Source organism: Medicago sativa, chromosome 3 (genome assembly GCF_051527215.1).
Source record: "Medicago sativa cultivar Bolivia chromosome 3, Bolivia_mono, whole genome shotgun sequence".
In the NCBI taxonomy this organism is placed as follows: domain Eukaryota; kingdom Viridiplantae; phylum Streptophyta; class Magnoliopsida; order Fabales; family Fabaceae; genus Medicago; species Medicago sativa.
The window spans coordinates 43,474,053-43,497,542 of NC_140751.1; the positions used below are offsets into that span (position 1 = coordinate 43,474,053).

The 23,490-nt window shown below is 33.6% G+C and overlaps 2 protein-coding genes and 2 long non-coding RNA genes across 5 annotated transcripts; all 4 read left to right on the plus strand.

Annotated features, from left to right (window-relative positions):
* Window positions 1-4,204: 4,204 nt before the first annotated feature.
* LOC146937568 (uncharacterized) lies at window positions 4,205-6,294 on the plus strand. Of its 2 annotated transcripts, none has more exons than XM_085751825.1 (2): window positions 4,205-4,674; window positions 4,746-6,294. In XM_085751825.1, exon 2 carries the CDS (start codon window positions 4,961-4,963, stop codon window positions 5,963-5,965), a length of 1,005 nt encoding a protein of 334 aa, XP_085607951.1. In that variant the 5' UTR covers window positions 4,205-4,674; window positions 4,746-4,960; the 3' UTR covers window positions 5,966-6,294. The 2 variants fall into 2 exon arrangements, with proteins under 2 accessions (XP_085607951.1, XP_085607950.1); XM_085751824.1 differs by having other exon boundaries at window positions 4,467-5,408; window positions 5,583-6,294.
* Window positions 6,295-12,072: 5,778 nt separating this feature from the next.
* LOC146937569 (uncharacterized) lies at window positions 12,073-14,290 on the plus strand. Its single transcript, XR_015033293.1, has 2 exons — window positions 12,073-12,430; window positions 14,011-14,290. It is a non-coding gene; the product is annotated as an uncharacterized LOC146937569 (long non-coding RNA).
* Window positions 14,291-14,520: 230 nt separating this feature from the next.
* On the plus strand, window positions 14,521-16,790 carry LOC146937570 (uncharacterized). Its single transcript, XM_085749461.1, has 2 exons — window positions 14,521-16,062; window positions 16,761-16,790. Exons 1-2 carry the CDS (start codon window positions 14,563-14,565, stop codon window positions 16,788-16,790), a joined length of 1,530 nt encoding a protein of 509 aa, XP_085605587.1. The 5' UTR covers window positions 14,521-14,562.
* A 2,511-nt stretch (window positions 16,791-19,301) lies between these two features.
* Window positions 19,302-21,201, plus strand: LOC146937571 (uncharacterized). Its single transcript, XR_015033294.1, has 2 exons — window positions 19,302-19,379; window positions 20,922-21,201. It is a non-coding gene; the product is annotated as an uncharacterized LOC146937571 (long non-coding RNA).
* Window positions 21,202-23,490: the final 2,289 nt, after the last annotated feature.

Here is a 23,490-nt window from a genome sequence, read left to right on the forward strand (position 1 = left end):
TTGCGTTTTAATTTTACCATGTTCTGTTAAATATTGGATGAATATGTTTAGGTATTATTAGATGAAAATTTTAGAAGAATTTTCAATTGGTTATTTGATAAAAATTTTAGATGAAAATGAATGTTAAAATTGGTTAGGAAAGACACAAAATAAGGAAGATGGAAATGAGCTTATGGAAAATGTTAAGCACGTAGCGGCAGTTAACAACCGCTTCCTTCAGCTTCGGCGGTTGTTAACAACCGCTGGCACTCAACGGTAGTTAACTACCGGCGTGTTTCCCAGCGGTTGTTAACTGCCACTGGGGGTAATTTGGTCATTTCCATGTGTCAATAGGAAGTATTCTATGTCAGAAAAGCAATTTTCAACAATTAAAGGGACAAACCCAAACCAAACTTAAAAGACTGATATTTTGAATAGAATTCTGCTCTTTACCCAAATGATATCGTTCATTCCCAAAGTAAAATACCTTAAGGGTAGTGTTAACTTGTGCCCTTAGGGCACATGTTAAGAAATCCAAAAAAAGAATTATTTCCTCAAACTTTGTGCATTCAATTCATTAAAACATTAAAAATTAAATTTAATGCACGCATTTCAATACATTATTTCTACATTTGGTTTCTAAACTTGTGCCTTAAGGGCACAAGTTAACATTTCCCATACCTTAATGCCCCTACGCATGTTAACTCACATAGCGTGAGTTAACTTGCGCCAGTTATAAGGTGAACGTGGGGTAAGTCACGCTACGTGACTTAAGTCACGCTAGTTATAAGTTGAACGTGACTTAACTATCGCAATTTTTATTCTAATTTCCTTTATTCGAATTTATTAATTCAATACGCAATTGTAAAATAAATGCAACAATGAACAAAAATAAAGAAACAAAAATAATAAATATAAAATATCATTTTATTAATATAATTCTTATTACATTTACAATGGGGTAAAACTAAAACTGCAAAAAAAAAAAGCACCAGAAAACCTATCTTCCTGTGGTAAAACTAAAAATAAACCACAAGAAAACCAACCTTCCTGGGGTAAAACTAAATCTGCACATTTAGTTTTATCCAATGTGGTTTTTTGCCCAAGAAAGCTGCTCACTACTTATATTTTCCCCAGCATACCCACTACTTATCATTCTTTCTCTTTTTACACCAAAATAAAGAAGGAAAAAAAGAAGAAAAGGAAGAAGATTCATAGGGGGAGAGAGTGAGAATGGGAGATGGTGTGAGGAAATGGGGAAGTTTAGGGGTGTATTTATTGGGGGAGATTGTAACATAGGTTATATCTACCATAAATAGGGTCAAAAAACGTGTAAAAACTTAACAAAAACATGTAAAATCAATTAAAATGCATTGAACAAAGTCAAAAAAACGTGTTCTTGAGCCCAGGAATTACACTAGCGTGAGTTAACTCACGCCCAGGATTTACACTAGCGTGAGTTAACTCACGTACAGGTTAACACTAGCGTGAGTTAACTCACGCTAGTTAGGCCGGTGGTCACAACTCAAGAACACATTTTTTGGACTTTGGTCGGTTATTCAACCATGGTTTTATTGTGTTTTACACATTTTTTTTTTACTGTTTTTGACTGAATTTAGTGCATATAAAACCTATGCACTAAATAATTTTCAATTAGGCCTTCATTTTTTTTTGTTACATTTAAGGCCTATATTCTAAATTAATTTATTAACTTTATTCTAAATTATTTTGTTTACATTAATCTAAATTATTTTCTTAACTTTATACTAAATTATTTTATTAACATTATTCTGAAATATTTTCTTAACATTATTGTAAATTAGTTTGTGCACATTAATCTAAATTAATTTATTAACTTTATTCTAAATTATTTTGTTTACATTAATCTAAATTATTTTCTTAACTTTATACTAAATTATTTTATTAACATTATTCTGAAATATATTCTTTTTTTTTTTGACAAAAATAAACGATATTCATTCATTCAAATTGATAGAGTACATCGATACAATACAAATCCAAATTCGCTAAAAACAAAAAGGATGAATCTGTGAACAAACTCACAATATCCATGTTAAAAGCATAAAACGGCAAAGTACCTATGCCTACAAATGTGACTAATATGACTATATTCATGTCTCTGGAATACTCATGTCTCCGGATCTGCAACGTTGACGACGCCAAAGTCATTGTCATTGATCGGATCTGCACTTGTTCAAAGCTAATCTTTCAACCTGAATCAAATAAACACCGCACTAAGACGGAAAATCAAACACACCGCACAAAGACGGGAAATCAAAACAAACTAAGTCGTTCAGAGACGAGGAAATCACAAAAACAAACGAAAGAAAACAGAAAATATGTGAAATCAATTATTCAATTAGGATAGAAGGAAAAACAATTTTTAGGGGGTGATTTTTGGGTCAAAATTGACCCTAAATCACCCCTCTCAAAAGAAGAAGAAGAAAGGGGTGACGGCTAGGGTTTGAGACGGAGATAAGAGAGAGGATTATTGTAAATTAGTTTGTTTACATTGATCTAAATTAATTTATTAGCTTTATTGTAAATTAGTTTGTTTACATTAATCTAAATTAATTTATTAACTTTATTCTAAATTATTTTGTTTACATTAATCTAAATTATTTTCTTAACTTTATTCTAAATTATTTTATTAACATTATTCCGAAATTATTTTGTTTATTGATTCGATATTATTCTTTAAATAAATACAAATATATATAAAAGTAAATGGACTAAATTAATAAAAGCAAATGGATTAAATATAAATAAAAGTAAATGGACTAAATATAAATAAAAGTAAATATAACAATATATCATTTCATTGATAATTCATACATTACAATTATTCATTACAATTACTCATACAATAATTTGGAACTTATTCACTAAATCTACTTATTTTATCCTTCTTGGGGTAAAAAGTGAACAATCTTCGTGGGGTAAAATAGTGAGCAACCTTCTTGGGGAAAATACATCATCAACCCTTGGGCTAAATTTAAATCTGTTTTTTTACCACAAGTTCTTTTTACCCACGGTAAAAAGTTTCTACGGTTAAAAAAACAGGTTTAAAATTATCCCAAGGGTCGATCACTTCCCCAAGTCGGCTACTCACTATTTTTCCCCGACGAATTTTGATCCCTTTTTACCCCAAAGAGAATATTGAAAAAAAAAAAACAAAGAAAGAAGAGAATTAGAGGGAGAGAGTGGGAGAAGATAATGTGAGGAATATGGGAAGTATGTGAGAGTATTTATAGGTAGAAATGTGAACCTAGGTTGTATCTAACATAAATGTGGTAAAAAAAAGTGTGAAAGTGGTAAAAAATGTGTACATTGAATGTTGAAAAGCTGACCAAAGTTGGAAAAACGTTTGTTCTTCACCGGCCAACTAGCGTGAGTTAACATGCGCTAGTGCTAAGTGGTACGTGACTTAAGTCACGTTCATATTACACTAGCGCATGTTGAGTCACGTAGCGTGACTTAACATGCGTACAAAATACATCTCCGACATAGTTGTTATCAACATAGTTCATTGGGAATATACTTTACTTTGGGAATGAGCAGAACCGTTTGGGTAAAGAGCAGAATTCTTTTGAATATACTTCATTGTTGTTATCAACATAGTTTATAATGCATCTCCGACATTATCAATTTAATATCATTATTTTTATGAGAAATGATATTTGTACAACCAATTAGTGACAACTTTTTGACAATTTTCTCTCTCATACTCACATAATGTTATTATCATTTCTCTTCCTTTTTCTCTCTCCATTGTTTTTGACCAATAAAAAAAAGAGAAAAACAAGGTTGTCTCAAAAGTTGTCATTGAATGGATGTACAAATATCATTGCTCTTATTTTTAATAGTCTCCCTTGCATATACTAATGGAATGCGAATTTAACTAACATTTTACAATTCGAATAACCATTTTAAGATGTATATAATATTGAAGACTAGGTTAATACAATCCTACTAGGGATCAAATTGAATATTCATTCTTCCTTGTTTCTACTTTAAGTTATGCACTATATGATAAATTAAAACATAATGAAAAAGTTAATAGAAGTAAAAAACACATTGTTTCTACGTTTCCATCATGGAAAGTGGACTAAAGTTGTCAAAGTGGGTCCTCCAATAAGTGAGTAATTGAATCTAAAAGCTACACATTGTCAAGCAAAGCAAAAAAAGGAAAACCTTCTATTACAGCCCACCCAATAGAAGAATTTGGATTATCTAGAAAACAGGTTTTCCACATACACACAATCAACTCATGGCATCGAGATCGGACAATATAGATTTTAAATTTGATAGTTTTGGTTTAGTTTTAAAAAATTATGCTTGAAATCTATATTGCTAAATCTTGATCCAACGATTATCGATGTAGCTAACTACGTTAATGCAAGAACCTACCACTACATGGAATCTGAATTTCCAATAGAAAGAGTAAAATCAATCAAAAAAAAAAGTGGCATACAACTAACCAATTAAATCATCTTAATATTCCCACATCATTTTCATGCTTCATCCTTCATTTCACCACCTACTTCACCACCACAAGTTGCTTAACCATCACTCTATTTCCATCATAGAAACAAACTTCATAGATTCATCTAACAAAGCTTCTTAGTTTAGAATGAATTCATTCAATCAGAGTCATCAAAGTAGCACCTTCAGGTACAATCCAAACTCAAATAAGTTGAACCATTTAGATGATAATGATAATGATGATGATGTTGAGTTTTCAGGTTTTCTTGATATATATGTTCATCATGCTAAGAATATTCATAACATATGCATATATGATAATCAAGATGTGTATGCAAAATTCTCTCTTACTTACAACCCTGATGAAACGCTCTCCACAAGAATCATCAATAAAGGTGGAAAAAATCCAATTTTCAATCAAAATTTAAGGGTGAAGATTGTTCAAATTGATGCTGTTTTAAAATGTGAGATTTGGATGTTTAGTAGGTCAAGAAATCACTTAGAAGATCAACTTTTAGGGTTTGCTTTGGTTCCGATTTCTGAAGTTTTTGGTAAAGGAAAAGTGACTGAAGATTATAGTCTCTCTTCCACTGATCTTTTTCATTCTCCAGCTGGAACTGTTCAATTAACTCTTTCATTAGATACATCTTTTCCAATCAATTCGACTTTGAGTTCGAAACCACAATCGGGTACTAATTCATCGATATCTTCTGAAGTTGTTTTGCTTGATCCAATTGAGTATTCTAGAATTGAATTTCCTGATATCAATGTGGCTAATGAGAATCAGAAAATGGTTTGTGAGTACTTCAATTTGGAATCTTATGGTTCTGTTTCAAGGCCTAATTCAATAGGATCGTTGCCGTTTCTTCAACTTAGTGGTTCTCCTCAAGATGTTGACTGTGAAATGACAATGAATTCGTCAGGTGAGAATCATGAGTCCATTTCTAGGTTTTCAAGCTCTACTACTACAAGCTTAAGCGATGATAGAAACACGAACGGTTCTGTTGTGATAAAGAGTAATTTGAGAGGTGACTTGTCAAATTCTTTCAGTGTGTTAGTCTCAGTTGAAAGTAATCAGAATTCTTGTGTTTCTCCAGATACTCCAACTTCCAAGGAAGAAAGCGAAACTAGAGATGAAAAAAAGGAGTTAAAGTTCTCAACCAAGGAAAACGAGACGAATATTGATAGGAATATAGAAGCTGCAAAATTCGGTCAAGTTTTTTCTGTTCCGCCACAAAATATCGATATGGAGGCTGAGCAATCTTCTATGCAGAAGCAAATAGTTGACATGTATATGAGAAGTATGCATCAATTCACCGAGTCTTTGGCGAAAATGAAGCTACCAATGGACCTTGATCACAATCATGATAATCAAAATCAAGGTGATGTAATTCAAAATCATAAGGATACCAAATTAGAGACCGATAAGAAGAAAAATGACGGGTCGCGCGTGTTTTATGGTAGTCGAGCGTTCTTCTAGTTACCTCTTGATGCAGCAGCCATATAACTATTTTTGTTATAACAAGATATGCAAGTTTAGTTTATTGTGACTTCAGGTAACACAATTTATATTCCTTGGTGATAGTTATGACAGCTTTTTGTTAATCCTATGTTGTTTAACCTCCTCTTTTGTTAATGGAAGCAATCTTCTATTGTGTTGCAACATTGTATTGTATCTAGATAGAAGACCTTCATGACTATTTAATAATTACATGTTTCTTTCTTGTGTGATCAGCTGATCATGATAATGCTTTTGTAAGTTTCCTATGCCATTGATAACAATGAGAATTTTGAGATGTTTTTATTTTCTATGTACTAAAAATCACTAAATTCATTGAGTGTTAGTAATGATAGCCTTAGTATAAATCATTTGTGGTGAAATAAATTGCAAGAAAGTAGCTATTGGTATAGAAATGAAGGATTAGAGTTGATATAGATTCAAAAGCTTTGATATTTTTTTAAACTATAATTTCTTTAATAATGTTGGTAATAGACATATTAAGCACAAAGATCACGTTGTTAAGGCTACTTGTACAGGTTTTCTAGAAAGCATATCAGAGGTTTTAAAATCTTACTTGCAATCAACATAGTGTGACATAAATGATAGATATTACTTGGGTCCTTAACCATTTGGTCTAGGGTTCAATCCCGAGCCGCTGCGTATGTAAAAACATTACTTGAGAGAGATCAACCTCTTAAATGGCTCTCTGTTACTTCAAAGAAAGTAGTCTCCGCAGTTGCGCGCGGATGATAAAAAAAAAACCTTACATGCTTTTCAAATGTTTTGTTGAATGCTTTATTTTATGTAATGACCGATAAACCTTGTTTGAGGAAAACTTGTTGCAACCCTTAAGCTACTTTGATAGTAGTTTACTTTTTTGTTGTAATTTAGATGTCCCCACATGTAATCGTAAAGAATAATCTTTTAAGTTGTTTAGAACCATAATGCACGACAAAACTTTACCTTAAAAGTTCTAAATATTTTGATGGTTGGATTCCAATATGATCACTTGTTAACTTGATAAATAACATTTATTATTGTTAATTATTTTCAGCCAATTTGTCAAATTAAAAGTTTCTTTTGTCTTAAAGAAGTATCCTTTCTACACAAATCGTAAATATGTGAATAGCTTTCTTTTGAGACAAAGAGGGGTCCAATGTCATTATCAAAAGTTGAGAAATCAGAGCCGGAATCTGTACATTACATTGCAGATCTGGTGAGTGGTAGGGTAAGTTGGCACCAATTCTGTCAACAAAATTTGCGAAAGATTTTAAAACGAATGAATGAAATGTAATCAATGAAAGGAGGAAAAGGAAACCAAACCTTAGGAATCGCAAGAGCTAAGTAAATTCTAGGCAAAATTTGTGTTTTAAGTTATAAATTTGTACTATTTTTTTTTTTTAAAATTACAAAGTTTTGTACTTTGTCCTACATATCTATTCTCTAATTATAAAATATAATGTTTACTAAAAATACAATCTTATTGCTTTTTAATTTTTCCGTACGTCATCAAAATTATATTTATGTATTTTGCTTCAACTTTCCTCTATTTTTTCTCTCTTAAAAACAAATTAAAACAAACTCACTTGATAAAACACATCAACTTAATTTTTTTTAAAGAACAAACAAACTTAATCTGATTCTCAATCAAAACAAACTTTTCTATGAGTTAACTTATAAATATCTAAAGAGTTAAAAATGATTTACAATTTTTTTATTTTTCTCTAATTATGAAAGTTAATGACCAGTAAAATCACAATTTTGTACCATCTTAATATTTTGACACCTCAACATATATTTACATTTTTGTGTCTTTTATAACAAAAGATCCTATTTAGCTGAGGGAGCGAGAGAGAGAGAAAGTAACTTTCAAAAGATTTATGTGATTTTGTAACAACTTTTTTTTTATATTAATGTATCTAAACAAACTAAATTATTTTTTCAAAAAAATGATTTTATTAGATAAACAAACATAAAATAAATTATTATTTTTTTTATAAAATATTTAAAAAAATACTCAATTATTGAATTTCAATATTATTTTTATTTTAATTCGTAACAAACAAGCCCTACGGGGTTTGCTATAACATAAAAAAAAAAAAAACTGTAAAGAAATATAGGAGAGGAAGAACACAATTTTGTACCATCTTAATATTTTGACACCTCAACATATATTTATCTTTTTGCGTCTTTAAATGAAAAGAGATTATAAAAATTTTTCAAAAAAAATATAGGAGAGGAAGAAAATAAGTATTAAAAAAGATAATTTTATAACAAACAATCCATTTTATATAGTTTTGTCCAAACAAATATTTTTTTTCAATGAAGTCATTGTTATTAAAAAAACAAAATTGATTATGCTTTTTCAAAAAATCTCTAAAAAATAATCTCTAAATGATTGAATATTAAAATATATTTTTATTCTTTTAAAAGCAAACCATATATTCAATTACATTTATTAAAAATAAGTTTTATGATTGTACCAAAATAAAAGTTTTATGATGTTCATGTGCTTTTATCTCACACTGAGTCTATTTGATGAAATATAACTACTTTCCTATGATATTTTCTTTTTTAAGATACAATATAACTACCTTCCTATGAGTTTTTCTTTTTTAGGTCATCCAATGAAAAAATAACAATTGTTTACATATTTAGTCTAAAAAATTTATTCAAAAATATAACTTTTATTACAAAACATTAATAAATACATTTTACTTATCAGTAAAATAACAAAATATGGTTGAGACAATTATCGTTGATACTAACAAAACACTGAAAAAATATTTTCACTAAGAAAATAAAAAAGAAAAACATTCAATTATCCCTGATTGATGATAACAGAATATCATAACTCCATTCTTAAAAAAAATCATAACTTTAAGAAAGTTACAAAATATTTATTACAAGGCATATACCTACTTTTAAAAAATTATACATTTTCAAAATTACTTATTTTCTAAAAATAACTTGCTTTTGTTTTTCTTTATCTTTTTTTAGTCAAAAGTAAAATTATATTAAATAAAAAAATAGATAAAGAGACTGGGGACATTAGACCTGACTCAGATGCAACCCAAAACGGGGATACAACATAATAAATAATACCAAGTGGATTGACCCTAATCTATCCTAAAAAAATTCACTAATCATGGGCGTAAGCAAACCCGTATATGGGCGAAAACCAGGTTACAAAAAAAAAAATTGAACAAATGTGAAGAACAATTAATGGATCAACCGTCAACATGGTATCAAAATCTAAGTGTCAACAACTCCCTGAACAAATCAGCAAGCATAAAAGCTCTTTCGAGCTTGAAGAACCAGAGTGTAGGCAAATAAGACAACTTGATACCTACAAATCTCAACATATTTGGAAACAACAAAGAATCAAAGAAGTAAAGCCAACATATCATATTATAAAATAATATTTTTTATTGTTAGATTATTGATTATTATATCTTTTAGAAATATGACTATAAAAAACACTAAAAAAATGATAAATGAGTCACTAAATAATATAGTTGTACAATTCGCACACGAGACTGATAACGACGTCTTTATCAACAATGAAATCTTTAATATTTTTACATATTTAGTTTACCACTTCGTAATATTTAATAACAACTATTTCATTGATTTTATCATGGGCAAATTACTCTTTAAAATAAATCATGGGCAAATTACACGAACCTCCCTTGAGTTTTTCTTAAATAAAACTAATCTCGCTTATTTTTTTATATCAAATTGACAAGCACTTCTCTTATAATATAATACGGTTTAAACTTTGTTAGTTCCATTATTTTTAGCAATTAAATTCTTCATACGAGTATGAACTCACTTAATTTTCGACCATTTTTTCTTTTCATTTTTCACTTAGGTGACTTTTCTCAACTTATTGCTCCTTAGTCAAGGTAGACTAATTTTTAAACTCTAATGTAATAAAACGGATGTATCAAAGATTATTTCCTTTTCATTGAGCAACCGCAATGTCCATCTACCAAATTTTTTTTTCATTTCTATATTCGCTTTTGATCTCTTATGTAATTGTCGACATTTGATTTTATTTGATGGTAAAAACAAATGTTGTTATTGTTTCTTCATTGCGAGAAAAAAAAAACCTCATTTAATTTAATTTAATTGTGAAAAGATACAAACAAACCAAAATGGCTGAAATTAAATTGTATATTTACAAAGTTATTGAAATAGATAAAATGAGGAGAGATGGATGTGTTTGAAAAATTATTATTGAAATAGATAAAATCTCAAGAAAATTCAATGTAATTTGCCATTTTATTATTAATGTCGGGTTTTTCATTAATTTTTTTCTTATTATTTTCTCAATTCATGTAACATTCCAATGCGCTTTGATGCATATCCACCACCTCAAATTAGCCCGTGCTTAGCACATGTTTGTTGCTAGTTTATTTAACTAAAACAAAAATACCAAAAATCCATCTTCTTCTGGCTATGAAACTTAATTTTTTTTCAAAAGCTATCTTCTTACTCTGAGTCATTGATACCCCCTCCTGTATTAATTTGCGACATGACTTGTATTCAAGGACAAAAAAGTTCTTCAAATATGTAAAAGTAATCTAAACAAATTTAATTATTTTATCACTTTATAATACTTCCTAACAATATTTTATTTAACATAAAGTAATTTGATCTTGCACAATGCACAACATCATTTTCCACCATTAGATCGGAACATTTTTCATATTTAATTTAATTTAATTATCGACTATTAATTTAATTATAGTTATAAAGTTCTTCGCTCCCATATAATCCGCATGTAGTTGTTCCTATGATCTTTCACCTCTTGAATAAGTGCTATGCGCACCATAACATGACTTTCTTCTATCAAACTCATGGACTCAGCTATAACCATAAACCCACAATTCTCATCGCCTTTAACATCCATAATTTTCTCAATAAATGGTTGTTATACCCTAATTTTGGACCTAAAAATACTAGCTCAATTCTTCTTTTCTTGCATTTCAAGTCATTTGAATTTGTCCTTGATCAATTGCACCTTCCTCTGCATCTTATTTCAATGTTATTTGCAAAATTCACGAAAAAGGGTATTTTAGTCATTTCTTGCATTCAAATTCATTTTAGTCCTTGAAAATTGTTTGTGTCTTTTCATTTGATTTGTATAAGTCCTTGTTTCACTCTCATGTTCAAATCCATTTCAAAAAATTACATTTGAAGTCATTTTGAGTCAGTTTAGCCCCTAGGGTCATTTTAGTCATTTCCTATGTTAAAATTTCTTTCAATCTTTGAAAAGTTGTCCCTGAGTCCTTTCAATTGGTTTGAATGAATTTTTGTTTAATTCCATGTTAAAATCCATTTCAAAAATCACATTTGAAGTCTTTGAGTCAGTTTAGCCCCTAGGGGCATTTTAGTCATTTCCTGTGTTAAAATTCCTTTTAATCCCTAAAAAATTGTCTCTGAGTCTTTTAATTTGCTTGTATAAACTCTTGCTTTATTTCCCTGTTAAAAAACCGTTTTAAAAATTGCATTTGAAGTCATTTTGAGTCATTTTAGTCCCTAAGGGCATTTTGGTCATTTCACATAAAGTTTTGACAGAGAGAGGTTACTTTAAAGTACCTCATTTAGTAGTTGGTTCATTTTTAGTCCGTTTTGTTATTTTTAATCGTTTCACTTTACGTTAATTTTCAAATTACTTTTTTTAATGCAACTTTAGTTAATTTTGCATTTTAGTCCTTAAGTTGTTAAAATTGCATTTTAGTTCATTTTTTGTCCAAGAAGTTAGTTACGCCACATGTCGTACTCCTATTGGTCCAAAAATTCACACATCACCTATATAATGGGTCCCATGGTCAAAGAGTCAACCAACTAATCATTTTTCACAAATACACAAAAATCACAAAAAATCAATTTTCTTTTCCCTCTTTCTTCTTCAAAACCGCCACCATCATCATCAACAACATCCACCATAACAAACTTTTTCCACCACCTCTAACCTCCATAACAAACTCTTTCCACCACCTCTAACCACCCTAACTAACTTCTACTGTAACGCCCCATTTTTGTTCTAATATTTTAGTAGATGTGTGAGTATTTTTATATAATTTTATTTGTTATATCTATATGTGATTTTATGTGAAATATATGATTTATGTGGTTGTATATTATTTAAATGAATATGACTTTATTATTTGTGGAAATATTAGGAGAAATAAAAATAGGAGTAAAATATTAATATCTTGGTTAATGGGAGTTAATTAGTAATTATGTTAGTTTAAGGGAGTTAAGAAAAATAAAGGAGAGGTTATGTTTATTGGGAAATAGAATAGAGAGAAGGCAGAAACATTTTTCACGTACAAAAGAAAACATAAGTTTTGGGAGAAGAAGAGAAAACCTAGAAGAGGCAAAGAGAAGAGGAGGATCGATTCTGTAAGCTTTTGATTCATCTAAACTAAGGTAAGGGTGGGATTCCTTTCACTAATAATATGTATAATTCTGATTTTTGATGATTGTGGTGTTTTGGTATTAGGGTTAGAAAGTTTTAGGTTAATTGCTATAATATGATGAATTGTGTTGTTGATGCATGTTTCTATGTTATTTGATTGCTATATTGCCTAATTGAACCTGAAAACTTCTGTTGAAACGTATTTTGGGTAATCAAGGATTGAAAATTGGGACTTTCGATTGAAACGTCGGTGTCTGAATGTTCTACAGACAAGTGATTATGTGAGGTTTGGAAAAATCGATTTTTTTTGAGTGGTGGAAAATTGAATGTTTCTGTAGATTATGATAGAGGGAAATGTCAGGAGCGTGTAGGCGAAAACGGCACTGAAATCCGCTTAACGGTTTGAATTTTATGCGCAAAATGGTGAAAACGGAAAAAACGAAGAAAAAGCTGTGCTGTCAATCGAGCACGGCCGTGCCGTGCATGGCACGGGCCGTGCCAACGTTCTGTTTCCTTCGTGCTGACAGAACTTCGGTTTCTGCGTTTTTTGTGCTTTTTCACCCATTTCTGTTTTGAATTAGCTTTTGATGTAAACATGAAAGTTGTAGATAATTAAGTTAGCTTTATAATGGCCTTGGTTTGGAGTGGAAAAGATTTGTAGATTTTGAGTTATGATAAAAATAGTCCCGGTGGGTCTTCAGAAAATTTTAAGAAAACTTAGAATAACTATTCCCAAGTTAGTCCAAAACTTATGGTTGGTTTCCCAACTTCAAACTTAAGTGTTAGGGACTTAGTTGAGATGTTTTATGAGTATTTGGATTATGTGATATTGATCAAAACTTAATTGCTTTTGAAGGATGTTTTGAACCTTGAGATGAATGTAATTGATTTTATATATATGCTATGTTGTTGTCCTCCGTTGTTGACGTTGTTGTATCATCTAATGTCTAAGTTGGGGAGTGTGTCATAATTGTTGTAGGCACATATGTTGTTGTTGTAGTCGTTGTTGGAGTTGTATGTTGATATACACAAGTTGAGTCCATTTGCATACTCACATCTGTTGGGGGCTCATGCCCTGGAATGTTTATCATTCACCCGTTGGGGGCTTATGCCCTGGAATGTTTATCATTCACCCGTTGGGGGCTTATGCCCTGGAATGTTTATCATTCACCTGTTGGGGGCTTATGCCCTGGGATGCTTTAACCATCCAATTTGTTGGGGGCTTATGCCCTGGAATGCTTAGCATTCAACGCGCGTAGATTGGTACCACCTGCATGATGCATTAGTTGTTGTTGTCGTAGCATTGTCGAGTTGTTGTTGTCGTTGTAGCATTGTCGAGTTGTTGTCGTTGTCGCATTGTCGAGTTGTCGGTGTCGTTGTGATAACGTTGTTGTTGTTGTTGTTGCTGCTGTACCTTGTTGCTGAAAATAATTATGTCGTTGCTTATGTGCTTATTTATATACATTATTAATGATGTCTATTGTGATATGCTTGTTGTTTTCATTAATTTGATGAATTATATATTATTATTATTGGATAAGTTTCTCACCCCTTCTGCGTATATGTTGCCTCGACCGTGGGTAATGTGCAGGTACTGATGACTTGTAGGTTTGGTCGGCTCAGTGTCTAGGGCTCTGATACATACTAGGATGGGGAAATCGTTGCGAATGTCTTCTCATTTCTTTTATGTATCACATATTTTGGGAAAAGACTTGCTATTAGAGTTTATCGTTGTTGAAAATAAAGTTGAATTATGTTGGGGCCTTTGTGCCAAGATTTTCATTGATGTTGAATTTTGGTTGAAATTATATTTTTAAAGAATTATTCCGCTGCAGTTTATTAAGATATTCTAAATGTTGGATTTAAATAAATAGATATTTCTATTTATGAAATTTTGATTAGCAGTGTGACACTCCGTTGTATAGTTTACTCTGATTATAATAATTAATATTACGTTGTTGGGAGAACGGGGTGTTACAATTGGTATCAGAGCAGGTCGGTCCGTCCGGCCAATTAGTAGAGTCGTGTCGAGCCAAGTAGAGTTGTTTGACAATTTACATTGTCTTAGTTGTGCTGATTTTTTGTTGTTATGTAGAGTAGAGACCTGGAGGCTGCGAATATTATCTGTTACAAGAGAAATAGAATGGCTGGAAGAAACGATGTTGCGGTGGCTGCTGCGTTGGAAGCTGTAGCCCAAGCTATAGGACAACAACAAAATGTTGGTGCTGGTGTTAATGCTGACGTAAGAATGTTGGAGGCCTTTCTGAGGAATCATCCTCCTACTTTCAAAGGAAGGTACGACCCTGATGGAGCACAGACATGGCTCAAGGAAGTTGAAAGAGTTTTCAGGGTTATGCAATGTACTGATGACCAGAAGGTGCGTTTTGGTACGCACATGCTAGCTGAGGAAGCTGATGACTGGTGGGTGAGTCTCTTACCTGAATTAGAGCAAGGTGATGCAGTTGTGACTTGGGCTGTGTTTAGGAGGGAGTTCCTAAACAGATATTTCCCTGAGGATGTTCTCGGAAGGAAAGAGATTGAGTTCCTTGAGCTGAAGCAAGGAAACATGTCGGTGACAGAGTATGCAGCCAAGTTTGTGGAGCTGGCTCAGTTCTATCCACACTATACTGGAGATAATGCTGAGTTTTCCAAGTGTATCAAGTTTGAGAATGGATTGCGTGCTGATATTAAGCGAGCCATTGGTTACCAGCAGATCCGTGACTTTTCTGATTTGGTGAGCAGATGCAGAATCTATGAAGATGATACCAAAGCTCACTACAAGGTGATGAGCGACCGTAGGGGTAAGGGACAGCAGAGTCGTCCGAAACCTTACAGTGCCCCTGCTGACAAGGGCAAACAGAGGATGCCTGAGGAAAGGAGACCCAAAGGAAGAAATGTTCAGGCTGAGATAGTTTGTTACAAGTGTGGTGAGAAAGGCCACAAGAGTAATGCATGTACTCAACAGGATGAGAAGAAGTGTTACCGTTGTGGCAAGAAAGGGCATACGATGGCTGAGTGCAAGCGTGGTGACATGGTTTGCTTCAATTGTGATGAAGAGGGTCATCTTAGTTCTCAGTGTAAGAATCCTAAGAAGGCTCAGACTAGTGGAAAGGTGTTTGCATTGGCCGGTACACAAACGGCTAATGAAGATCGACTTATCAGAGGTACTTGTTTCTTTAATGGTACTCCTTTAATTGCTATTATTGATACTGATGCTACACATTGTTTCATTGCTGTTGATTGTGCAAATAAGTTGGGTTTAGTTATGTCAAGTATGCCTGTGGAAATGGTTGTTGAAACTCCAGCTAAGGGTTCAGTAACCACCTCGTTTGTTTGTCAGAGTTGTCCTATATCTATGTATGGTAGGGATTTTGAAGTTGATCTTGTATGTTTGCCGTTGACGGGTATGGATGTGATTCTTGGTATGAACTGGTTGGAATACAACCATGTGCATATTAACTGTTTTAGGAAGACGGTGTACTTTTCTTCTGCTGAAGAAGAGAGTGAAGCAGAATTTTTATCTACCAAGCAGCTGAAGCAGTTAGAGCATGATGGAAACTTGATGTTTTCCTTGATGGCGTATTTGTCTGCAGAGAATCAGTCGATAATTGATAGATTGCCCGTTGTGAATGAATTTCCTGAAGTTTTTCCTGATGAGATTCCAGATGTGCCACCGGAGAGGGAGGTTGAATTTTCGATTGAACTAGTGCCGAGTACGAAGCCGGTGTCGATGGCTCCTTACCGTATGTCAGCTTCGGAGTTGGTAGAGTTGAAGAAACAATTAGAAGACTTGCTTGATAAGAAGTTTATAAGGCCAAGTGTCTCACCTTGGGGAGCACCTGTGTTGCTAGTTAAGAAGAAGGATGGTAGCATGAGATTGTGCATAGATTACCGTCAGCGGAATAAAGTGACGATAAAGAATAGGTATCCACTTCCGAGAATTGACGACTTGATGGATCAATTAGTGGGTGCTCGCGTGTTTAGTAAAATTGATTTGAGGTCAGGTTACCATCAGATTAAGGTGAAGGATGAAGATATGCAGAAGACGGCCTTTAGGACACGGTATGGACACTATGAATATAAAGTGATGCCTTTCGGTGTTACTAATGCGCCGGGTGTGTTCATGGAGTATATGAACAGAATTTTTCATGCGTTTCTGGATAAGTTTGTTGTTGTATTTATTGATGATATTTTGATTTATTCTAAGAATGAAGAAGAGCATGCAGAACATTTGAAGATTGTCTTACAGGTGCTGAAAGAAAAGAAGTTGTATGCAAAACTATCAAAGTGCGAGTTCTGGTTAAGTGAAGTAAGTTTCCTTGGCCATATTATTTCTGGTAGTGGTATTGTTGTAGACCCGTCGAAGGTTGAAGCGGTATCACAGTGGGAGACTCCTCAGTCAGTTACGGAGATTAGAAGTTTTCTTGGTTTGGCTGGTTATTACAGAAGATTTATCGAAGGATTTTCGAAGTTGGCACTTCCATTGACTCAGTTGACCTGTAAAGGTAAAGCTTTTGTGTGGGATGCTCAGTGTGAGAATAACTTCAATGAGTTGAAGCGAAGATTGACTACGGCTCCAATTTTAATTTTGCCAGAGCCAAATAAACCTTTTGTTGTATATTGTGATGCGTCCAAGTTGGGCTTAGGTGGTGTGCTTATGCAAGATGGTAAGGTAGTGGCTTATGCTTCTAGACAGTTGAGAATTCATGAGAAGAATTACCCTACGCATGATTTAGAGTTGGCTGCTGTGGTTTTTGTGTTGAAAATTTGGAGACACTATTTGTACGGTTCCAGATTTGAAGTGTTTAGTGATCATAAAAGTCTGAAATATTTATTTGATCAAAAGGAGTTAAATATGAGGCAGAGAAGGTGGCTAGAGTTGTTGAAAGATTATGATTTTGGCTTGAATTACCATCCGGGTAAAGCTAATGTGGTTGCAGATGCCTTGAGTAGGAAAACGTTGCACATGTCGGCTATGATGGTGAAAGAATTTGAATTGCTGGAACAGTTTAGAGACTTAAGTCTTGTTTGTGAATTGGAACCTCAGAGTGTGCAGTTGGGTATGTTAAAAATTAATAATGAGTTCTTGAAGAGTTAAAAGAAGCCCAGGAGGTTGATGTGAAATTTGTAGACTTAATGGTTGCCAGTAATCAGACTGCAGATGGTGATTTTCAGGTTGATGATCAAGGAGTGTTGAGATTCCGAGGCAGGATTTGTATCCCTGATAATAATGAATTGAAAAAGTTGATTTTAGAAGAAAGTCACAGAAGTAGCTTGAGTATCCATCTGGGAGCTACAAAGATGTATCATGACTTGAAGAAACTGTTTTGGTGGTCTGGACTGAAGCGTGATGTCGCGCAATTTGTTTATGCTTGTTTAACTTGTCAGAAATCGAAAGTTGAACATCAGAAGCCTGCTGGTTTTTTGACACCATTAGATGTGCCGGAATGGAAATGGGATAGCATCTCCATGGATTTTGTGGCGAGTTTGCCAAACACTCAAAGAGGGCATGATGCCATTTGGGTCGTTGTCGATAGATTGACGAAGTCGGCACATTTTATTCCTATTAATATCACTTATTCAGTAGCTCAGTTGGCGGAGATTTATATTCATAATATTGTGAAGTTGCATGGTGTCCCGTCGAGCATTGTGTCGGATAGAGATCCGAGGTTCACTTCGAGATTTTGGAAAAGCTTGCAAGAAGCTTTGGGCTCTCAGTTGAAGTTGAGTTCGGCTTATCATCCGCAAACAGATGGTCAGTCAGAAAGAACGATTCAATCATTAGAAGACTTGTTGAGAGTGTGTGTACTTGAGCAAGGTGGAGCTTGGGACAGTCACCTACCATTGATAGAGTTCACGTACAACAATAGTTACCATTCAAGTATTGGTATGGCACCTTTCGAAGCTTTATATGGTCGAAGGTGTAGGACTCCTTTATGTTGGTTTGAGTCGGGCGAAAGTATCGTGTTGGGACCTGAAATAGTTCAGCAGACTACGGAGAAGGTCAAGATGATAAGAGAGCATATGAAAGCGTCGCAGAGTCGACAGAAGAGCTATCATGATAAGCGTAGGAAGGACCTTGAGTTTCAAGAGGGTGACCATGTGTTCTTGAGAGTCACTCCTATGACCGGTGTGGGTCGTGCATTGAAGTCCAAGAAGTTGACTCCGAAGTTTATTGGTCCTTATCAAATATCTGAGAGAATTGGCACGGTGGCTTATAGAGTTGGTTTGCCACCACATCTTTCGAACTTGCATGATGTGTTTCATGTGTCGCAACTTCGGAAGTATGTAGCGGATCCTTCACATGTCATTCCTAGAGATGATGTGCAAGTTAGAGACAACCTTACGGTAGAAACTTTACCTTTGAGGATTGATGATCGCAAGGTGAAGACGTTGAGAGGTAAAGAGATACCTCTAGTGAGAGTTGTTTGGGGAGGAGCAACTGGTGAAAGCCTTACTTGGGAGTTGGAGAGTAAGATGCAAGAATCATATCCTGAGTTGTTTGCTTGAGGTAATATTTCGAGGACGAAATTCTCTAAGTTGGGGAGAGTTGTAACGCCCCATTTTTGTTCTAATATTTTAGTAGATGTGTGAGTATTTTTATATAATTTTATTTGTTATATCTATATGTGATTTTATGTGAAATATATGATTTATGTGGTTGTATATTATTTAAATGAATATGAATTTATTATTTGTGGAAATATTAGGAGAAATAAAAATAGGAGTAAAATATTAATATCTTGGTTAATGGGAGTTAATTAGTAATTATGTTAGTTTAAGGGAGTTAAGAAAAATAAAGGAGAGGTTATGTTTATTGGGAAATAGAATAGAGAGAAGGCAGAAACATTTTTCACGTACAAAAGAAAACAAAAGTTTTGGGAGAAGAAGAGAAAACCTAGAAGAGGCAAAGAGAAGAGGAGGATCGATTCTGTAAGCTTTTGATTCATCTAAACTAAGGTAAGGGTGGGATTCCTTTCACTAATAATATGTATAATTCTGATTTTTGATGATTGTGGTGTTTTGGTATTAGGGTTAGAAAGTTTTAGGTTAATTGCTATAATATGATGAATTGTGTTGTTGATGCATGTTTCTATGTTATTTGATTGCTATATTGCCTAATTGAACCTGAAAACTTCTGTTGAAACGTATTTTGGGTAATCAAGGATTGAAAATTGGGACTTTCGATTGAAACGTCGGTGTCTGAATGTTCTACAGACAAGTGATTATGTGAGGTTTGGAAAAATCGATTTTTTTTGAGTGGTGGAAAATTGAATGTTTCTGTAGATTATGATAGAGGGAAATGTCAGGAGCGTGTAGGCGAAAACGGCACTGAAATCCGCTTAACGGTTTGAATTTTATGCGCAAAATGGTGAAAACGGAAAAAACGAAGAAAAAGCTGTGCTGTCAATCGAGCACGGCCGTGCCGTGCATGGCACGGGCCGTGCCAACGTTCTGTTTCCTTCGTACTGACAGAACTTCGGTTTCTGCGTTTTTTGTGCTTTTTCACCCATTTCTGTTTTGAATTAGCTTTTGATGTAAACATGAAAGTTGTAGATAATTAAGTTAGCTTTATAATGGCCTTGGTTTGGAGTGGAAAAGATTTGTAGATTTTGAGTTATGATAAAAATAGTCCCGGTGGGTCTTCAGAAAATTTTAAGAAAACTTAGAATAACTATTCCCAAGTTAGTCCAAAACTTATGGTTGGTTTCCCAACTTCAAACTTAAGTGTTAGGGACTTAGTTGAGATGTTTTATGAGTATTTGGATTATGTGATATTGATCAAAACTTAATTGCTTTTGAAGGATGTTTTGAACCTTGAGATGAATGTAATTGATTTTATATATATGCTATGTTGTTGTCCTCCGTTGTTGACGTTGTTGTATCATCTAATGTCTAAGTTGGGGAGTGTGTCATAATTGTTGTAGGCACATATGTTGTTGTTGTAGTCGTTGTTGGAGTTGTATGTTGATATACACAAGTTGAGTCCATTTGCATACTCACATATGTTGGGGGCTCATGCCCTGGAATGTTTATCATTCACCCGTTGGGGGCTTATGCCCTGGAATGTTTATCATTCACCTGTTGGGGGCTTATGCCCTGGGATGCTTTAACCATCCAATTTGTTGGGGGCTTATGCCCTGGAATGCTTAGCATTCAACGCGCGTAGATTGGTACCACCTGCATGATGCATTAGTTGTTGTTGTCGTAGCATTGTCGAGTTGTTGTTGTCGTTGTAGCATTGTCGAGTTGTTGTCGTTGTCGCATTGTCGAGTTGTCGGTGTCGTTGTGATAACTTTGTTGTTGTTGTTGTTGCTGCTGTACCTTGTTGCTGAAAATAATTATGTCGTTGCTTATGTGCTTATTTATATACATTATTAATGATGTCTATTGTGATATGCTTGTTGTTTTCATTAATTTGATGAATTATATATTATTATTATTGGATAAGTTTCTCACCCCTTCTGCGTATATGTTGCCTCGACCGTGGGTAATGTGCAGGTACTGATGACTTGTAGGTTTGGTCGGCTCAGTGTCTAGGGCTCTGATACATACTAGGATGGGGAAATCGTTGCGAATGTCTTCTCATTTCTTTTATGTATCACATATTTTGGGAAAAGACTTGCTATTAGAGTTTATCGTTGTTGAAAATAAAGTTGAATTATGTTGGGGCCTTTGTGCCAAGATTTTCATTGATGTTGAATTTTGGTTGAAATTATATTTTTAAAGAATTATTCCGCTGCAGTTTATTAAGATATTCTAAATGTTGGATTTAAATAAATAGATATTTCTATTTATGAAATTTTGATTAGCAGTGTGACACTCCGTTGTATAGTTTACTCTGATTATAATAATTAATATTACGTTGTTGGGAGAACGGGGTGTTACATCTACCACCACAACTTCATCTTCAACCTCTCTCTAACCACCACAACCTCATCTCTAACCTCTCTCCAACCACCACAATCTTCTTCATCCACCATTAAAATTCACCACAAAACCTCCATAACCACCACAATCTTCATCTCTAACAAACTTCAACCACCACAATTAACCTCAAACCTCCACAAATCCATTACCAAATTCACGGATTCACCCAAAACACTCATCAACACAAACCTTCAACTCCACAAAAATCACATCCATAAACAACAACCTTCAATCAATTCCATTAACGACGAACCGGAATCGGACGAAGGAAAGGAATCCAATCGGAGCAAAGGGAGAAGAGAAACAACACCAAATCCGAATACATAAGAAGAATCCGGAGCCATTCAAAGCTTCGTCAAGCATCACGGTATTGTTCTTGATCCAAGCTTTTTATTCCATTCTTTTGCCTCAAATTTGCGCGGCTGTGGCTTTAGATTTAGGTGGATTGATTGTGTTTTGAATGTTTCCGAGTTCATATTCGAAAAGAGGATAACGATCTGGTTTTAAAAGCGTAAAAAAAATTTGAATCGGAGCTCGCCGGAATCCGGAAGTGTCGCCGGAGTTATGAATTTTCCGGCGAATCTTTGAAGATTCCGGCGAGCTCTATGAAGTTTCCGGCGAGGCTTTGTGAGGAAGATGAAGCCGTCATGTAGAGAGAGAGGGAGCAAAACGTTTGGCTTTAGAGAGAGAAAGCTTTGGTGTTGTGTTTATTTTCTTACACGTGAAAAGCTTCTCTTTGTTACTACTTGTTGTGTTGTTTTATCCTATGCGCGCATGACCACATTCATTCCATGTTCCTTTGCCTTCTTGATCGTTGGATCAAGGGTTGATCCAATTGGATCAATCCTACGGTCCCTGATGCTTTCTGTTTGGATGTGGATCTTGTGTGTTTGGGCCTGGACTTTTGTTACTACTTTCTCCTTATTTTCTTGCTATATGCACACTGTTTCTTGCTGTTTGCACCACTGTTTGCCTAAAAACTTTGATAAAATTCCTAAAAAATTTGTTCAATATTTTCTTGTTATTTTCAATAAATTTTGATGTGTTTTACATATTAATCTTGATGAAAATACATGAAAATAATTGGTGCTTTGTTAATTCAATTCTTTTTTATCCTTTGTTAAAAAATCTTGTTGAAAGCTTCTAAAAATTTTGTGAACTTCCTTGCAAGTAGTTTTGACACTTAAAACTTGTTACTTAGAATATTTTGACATACAAAAATGGATAAAAGAAATATTGTGTTGTGTGTTGCTTTATTTCTTGAATTTTAGGTTAAGAACTTGTGAAAATATGCATAATTTTGATTCCAATTTTTAGTGTATACTTGTGAGTTGGGATGTGTGGATTGGGGATTGATTTGTCACTGTTTGGATGTGTTTCTTGCTGTATGTGAATATGTGTGGTTAGTTACTTGTTTTACAAGTCATGTGAACATTTGTTTGTGAAAATAAAGTGTAAAAATATGGCTATGAATATGTCATAACTCTTGGCTTGATATTTCTTGGTGATTCTTATGTCATGGCTGAAATGAACCCTTTGAAAATCGTCATGATATGGGGATTATAGGTCATATAATTGCCTTGATGTTATGGTAAACTCTAGGCATATTTTGCTACTTTTTGGGTTAAGAGTTTTATTACTTTTTGTCAAGTTTTTTAGTGTTTCTTTTGCTTATGATTTCCATTCTATTATGTCTTCTGCTACTAACCCCTTTTATTTCATGTTTCATGCATTCCATAAGCTCATCTCATCTCATATTCTAGCTTAATTTTCTTGCAATTTATATTTCTTACGAAAACTTAGTATGTAAAGACCTAGGAATTTTGTATTTTACTTCATGCAATTTTAAATTCTTGCAAGACCATAGCATGTATCTAGGCCAATGATGTAAAGGACAATGGACTCTAATGATGTACACCGACACAAGCACCGACACATGCACACACCTCACATAGATATTTTTAGATGTATGTTTAGGATATGTATGCTTAGATGTATGTTTAGGAGATTTGAAACTTAGAAAAAACTCTCTTTTCCAAAAATTATGAACAACGTCACTCAAATCATTTTCTAAATAAACCTTGGGATCAAATCCCATTGAATTCTCCTTTTCTTTTCTTAAATAAAATTTTAATGAATT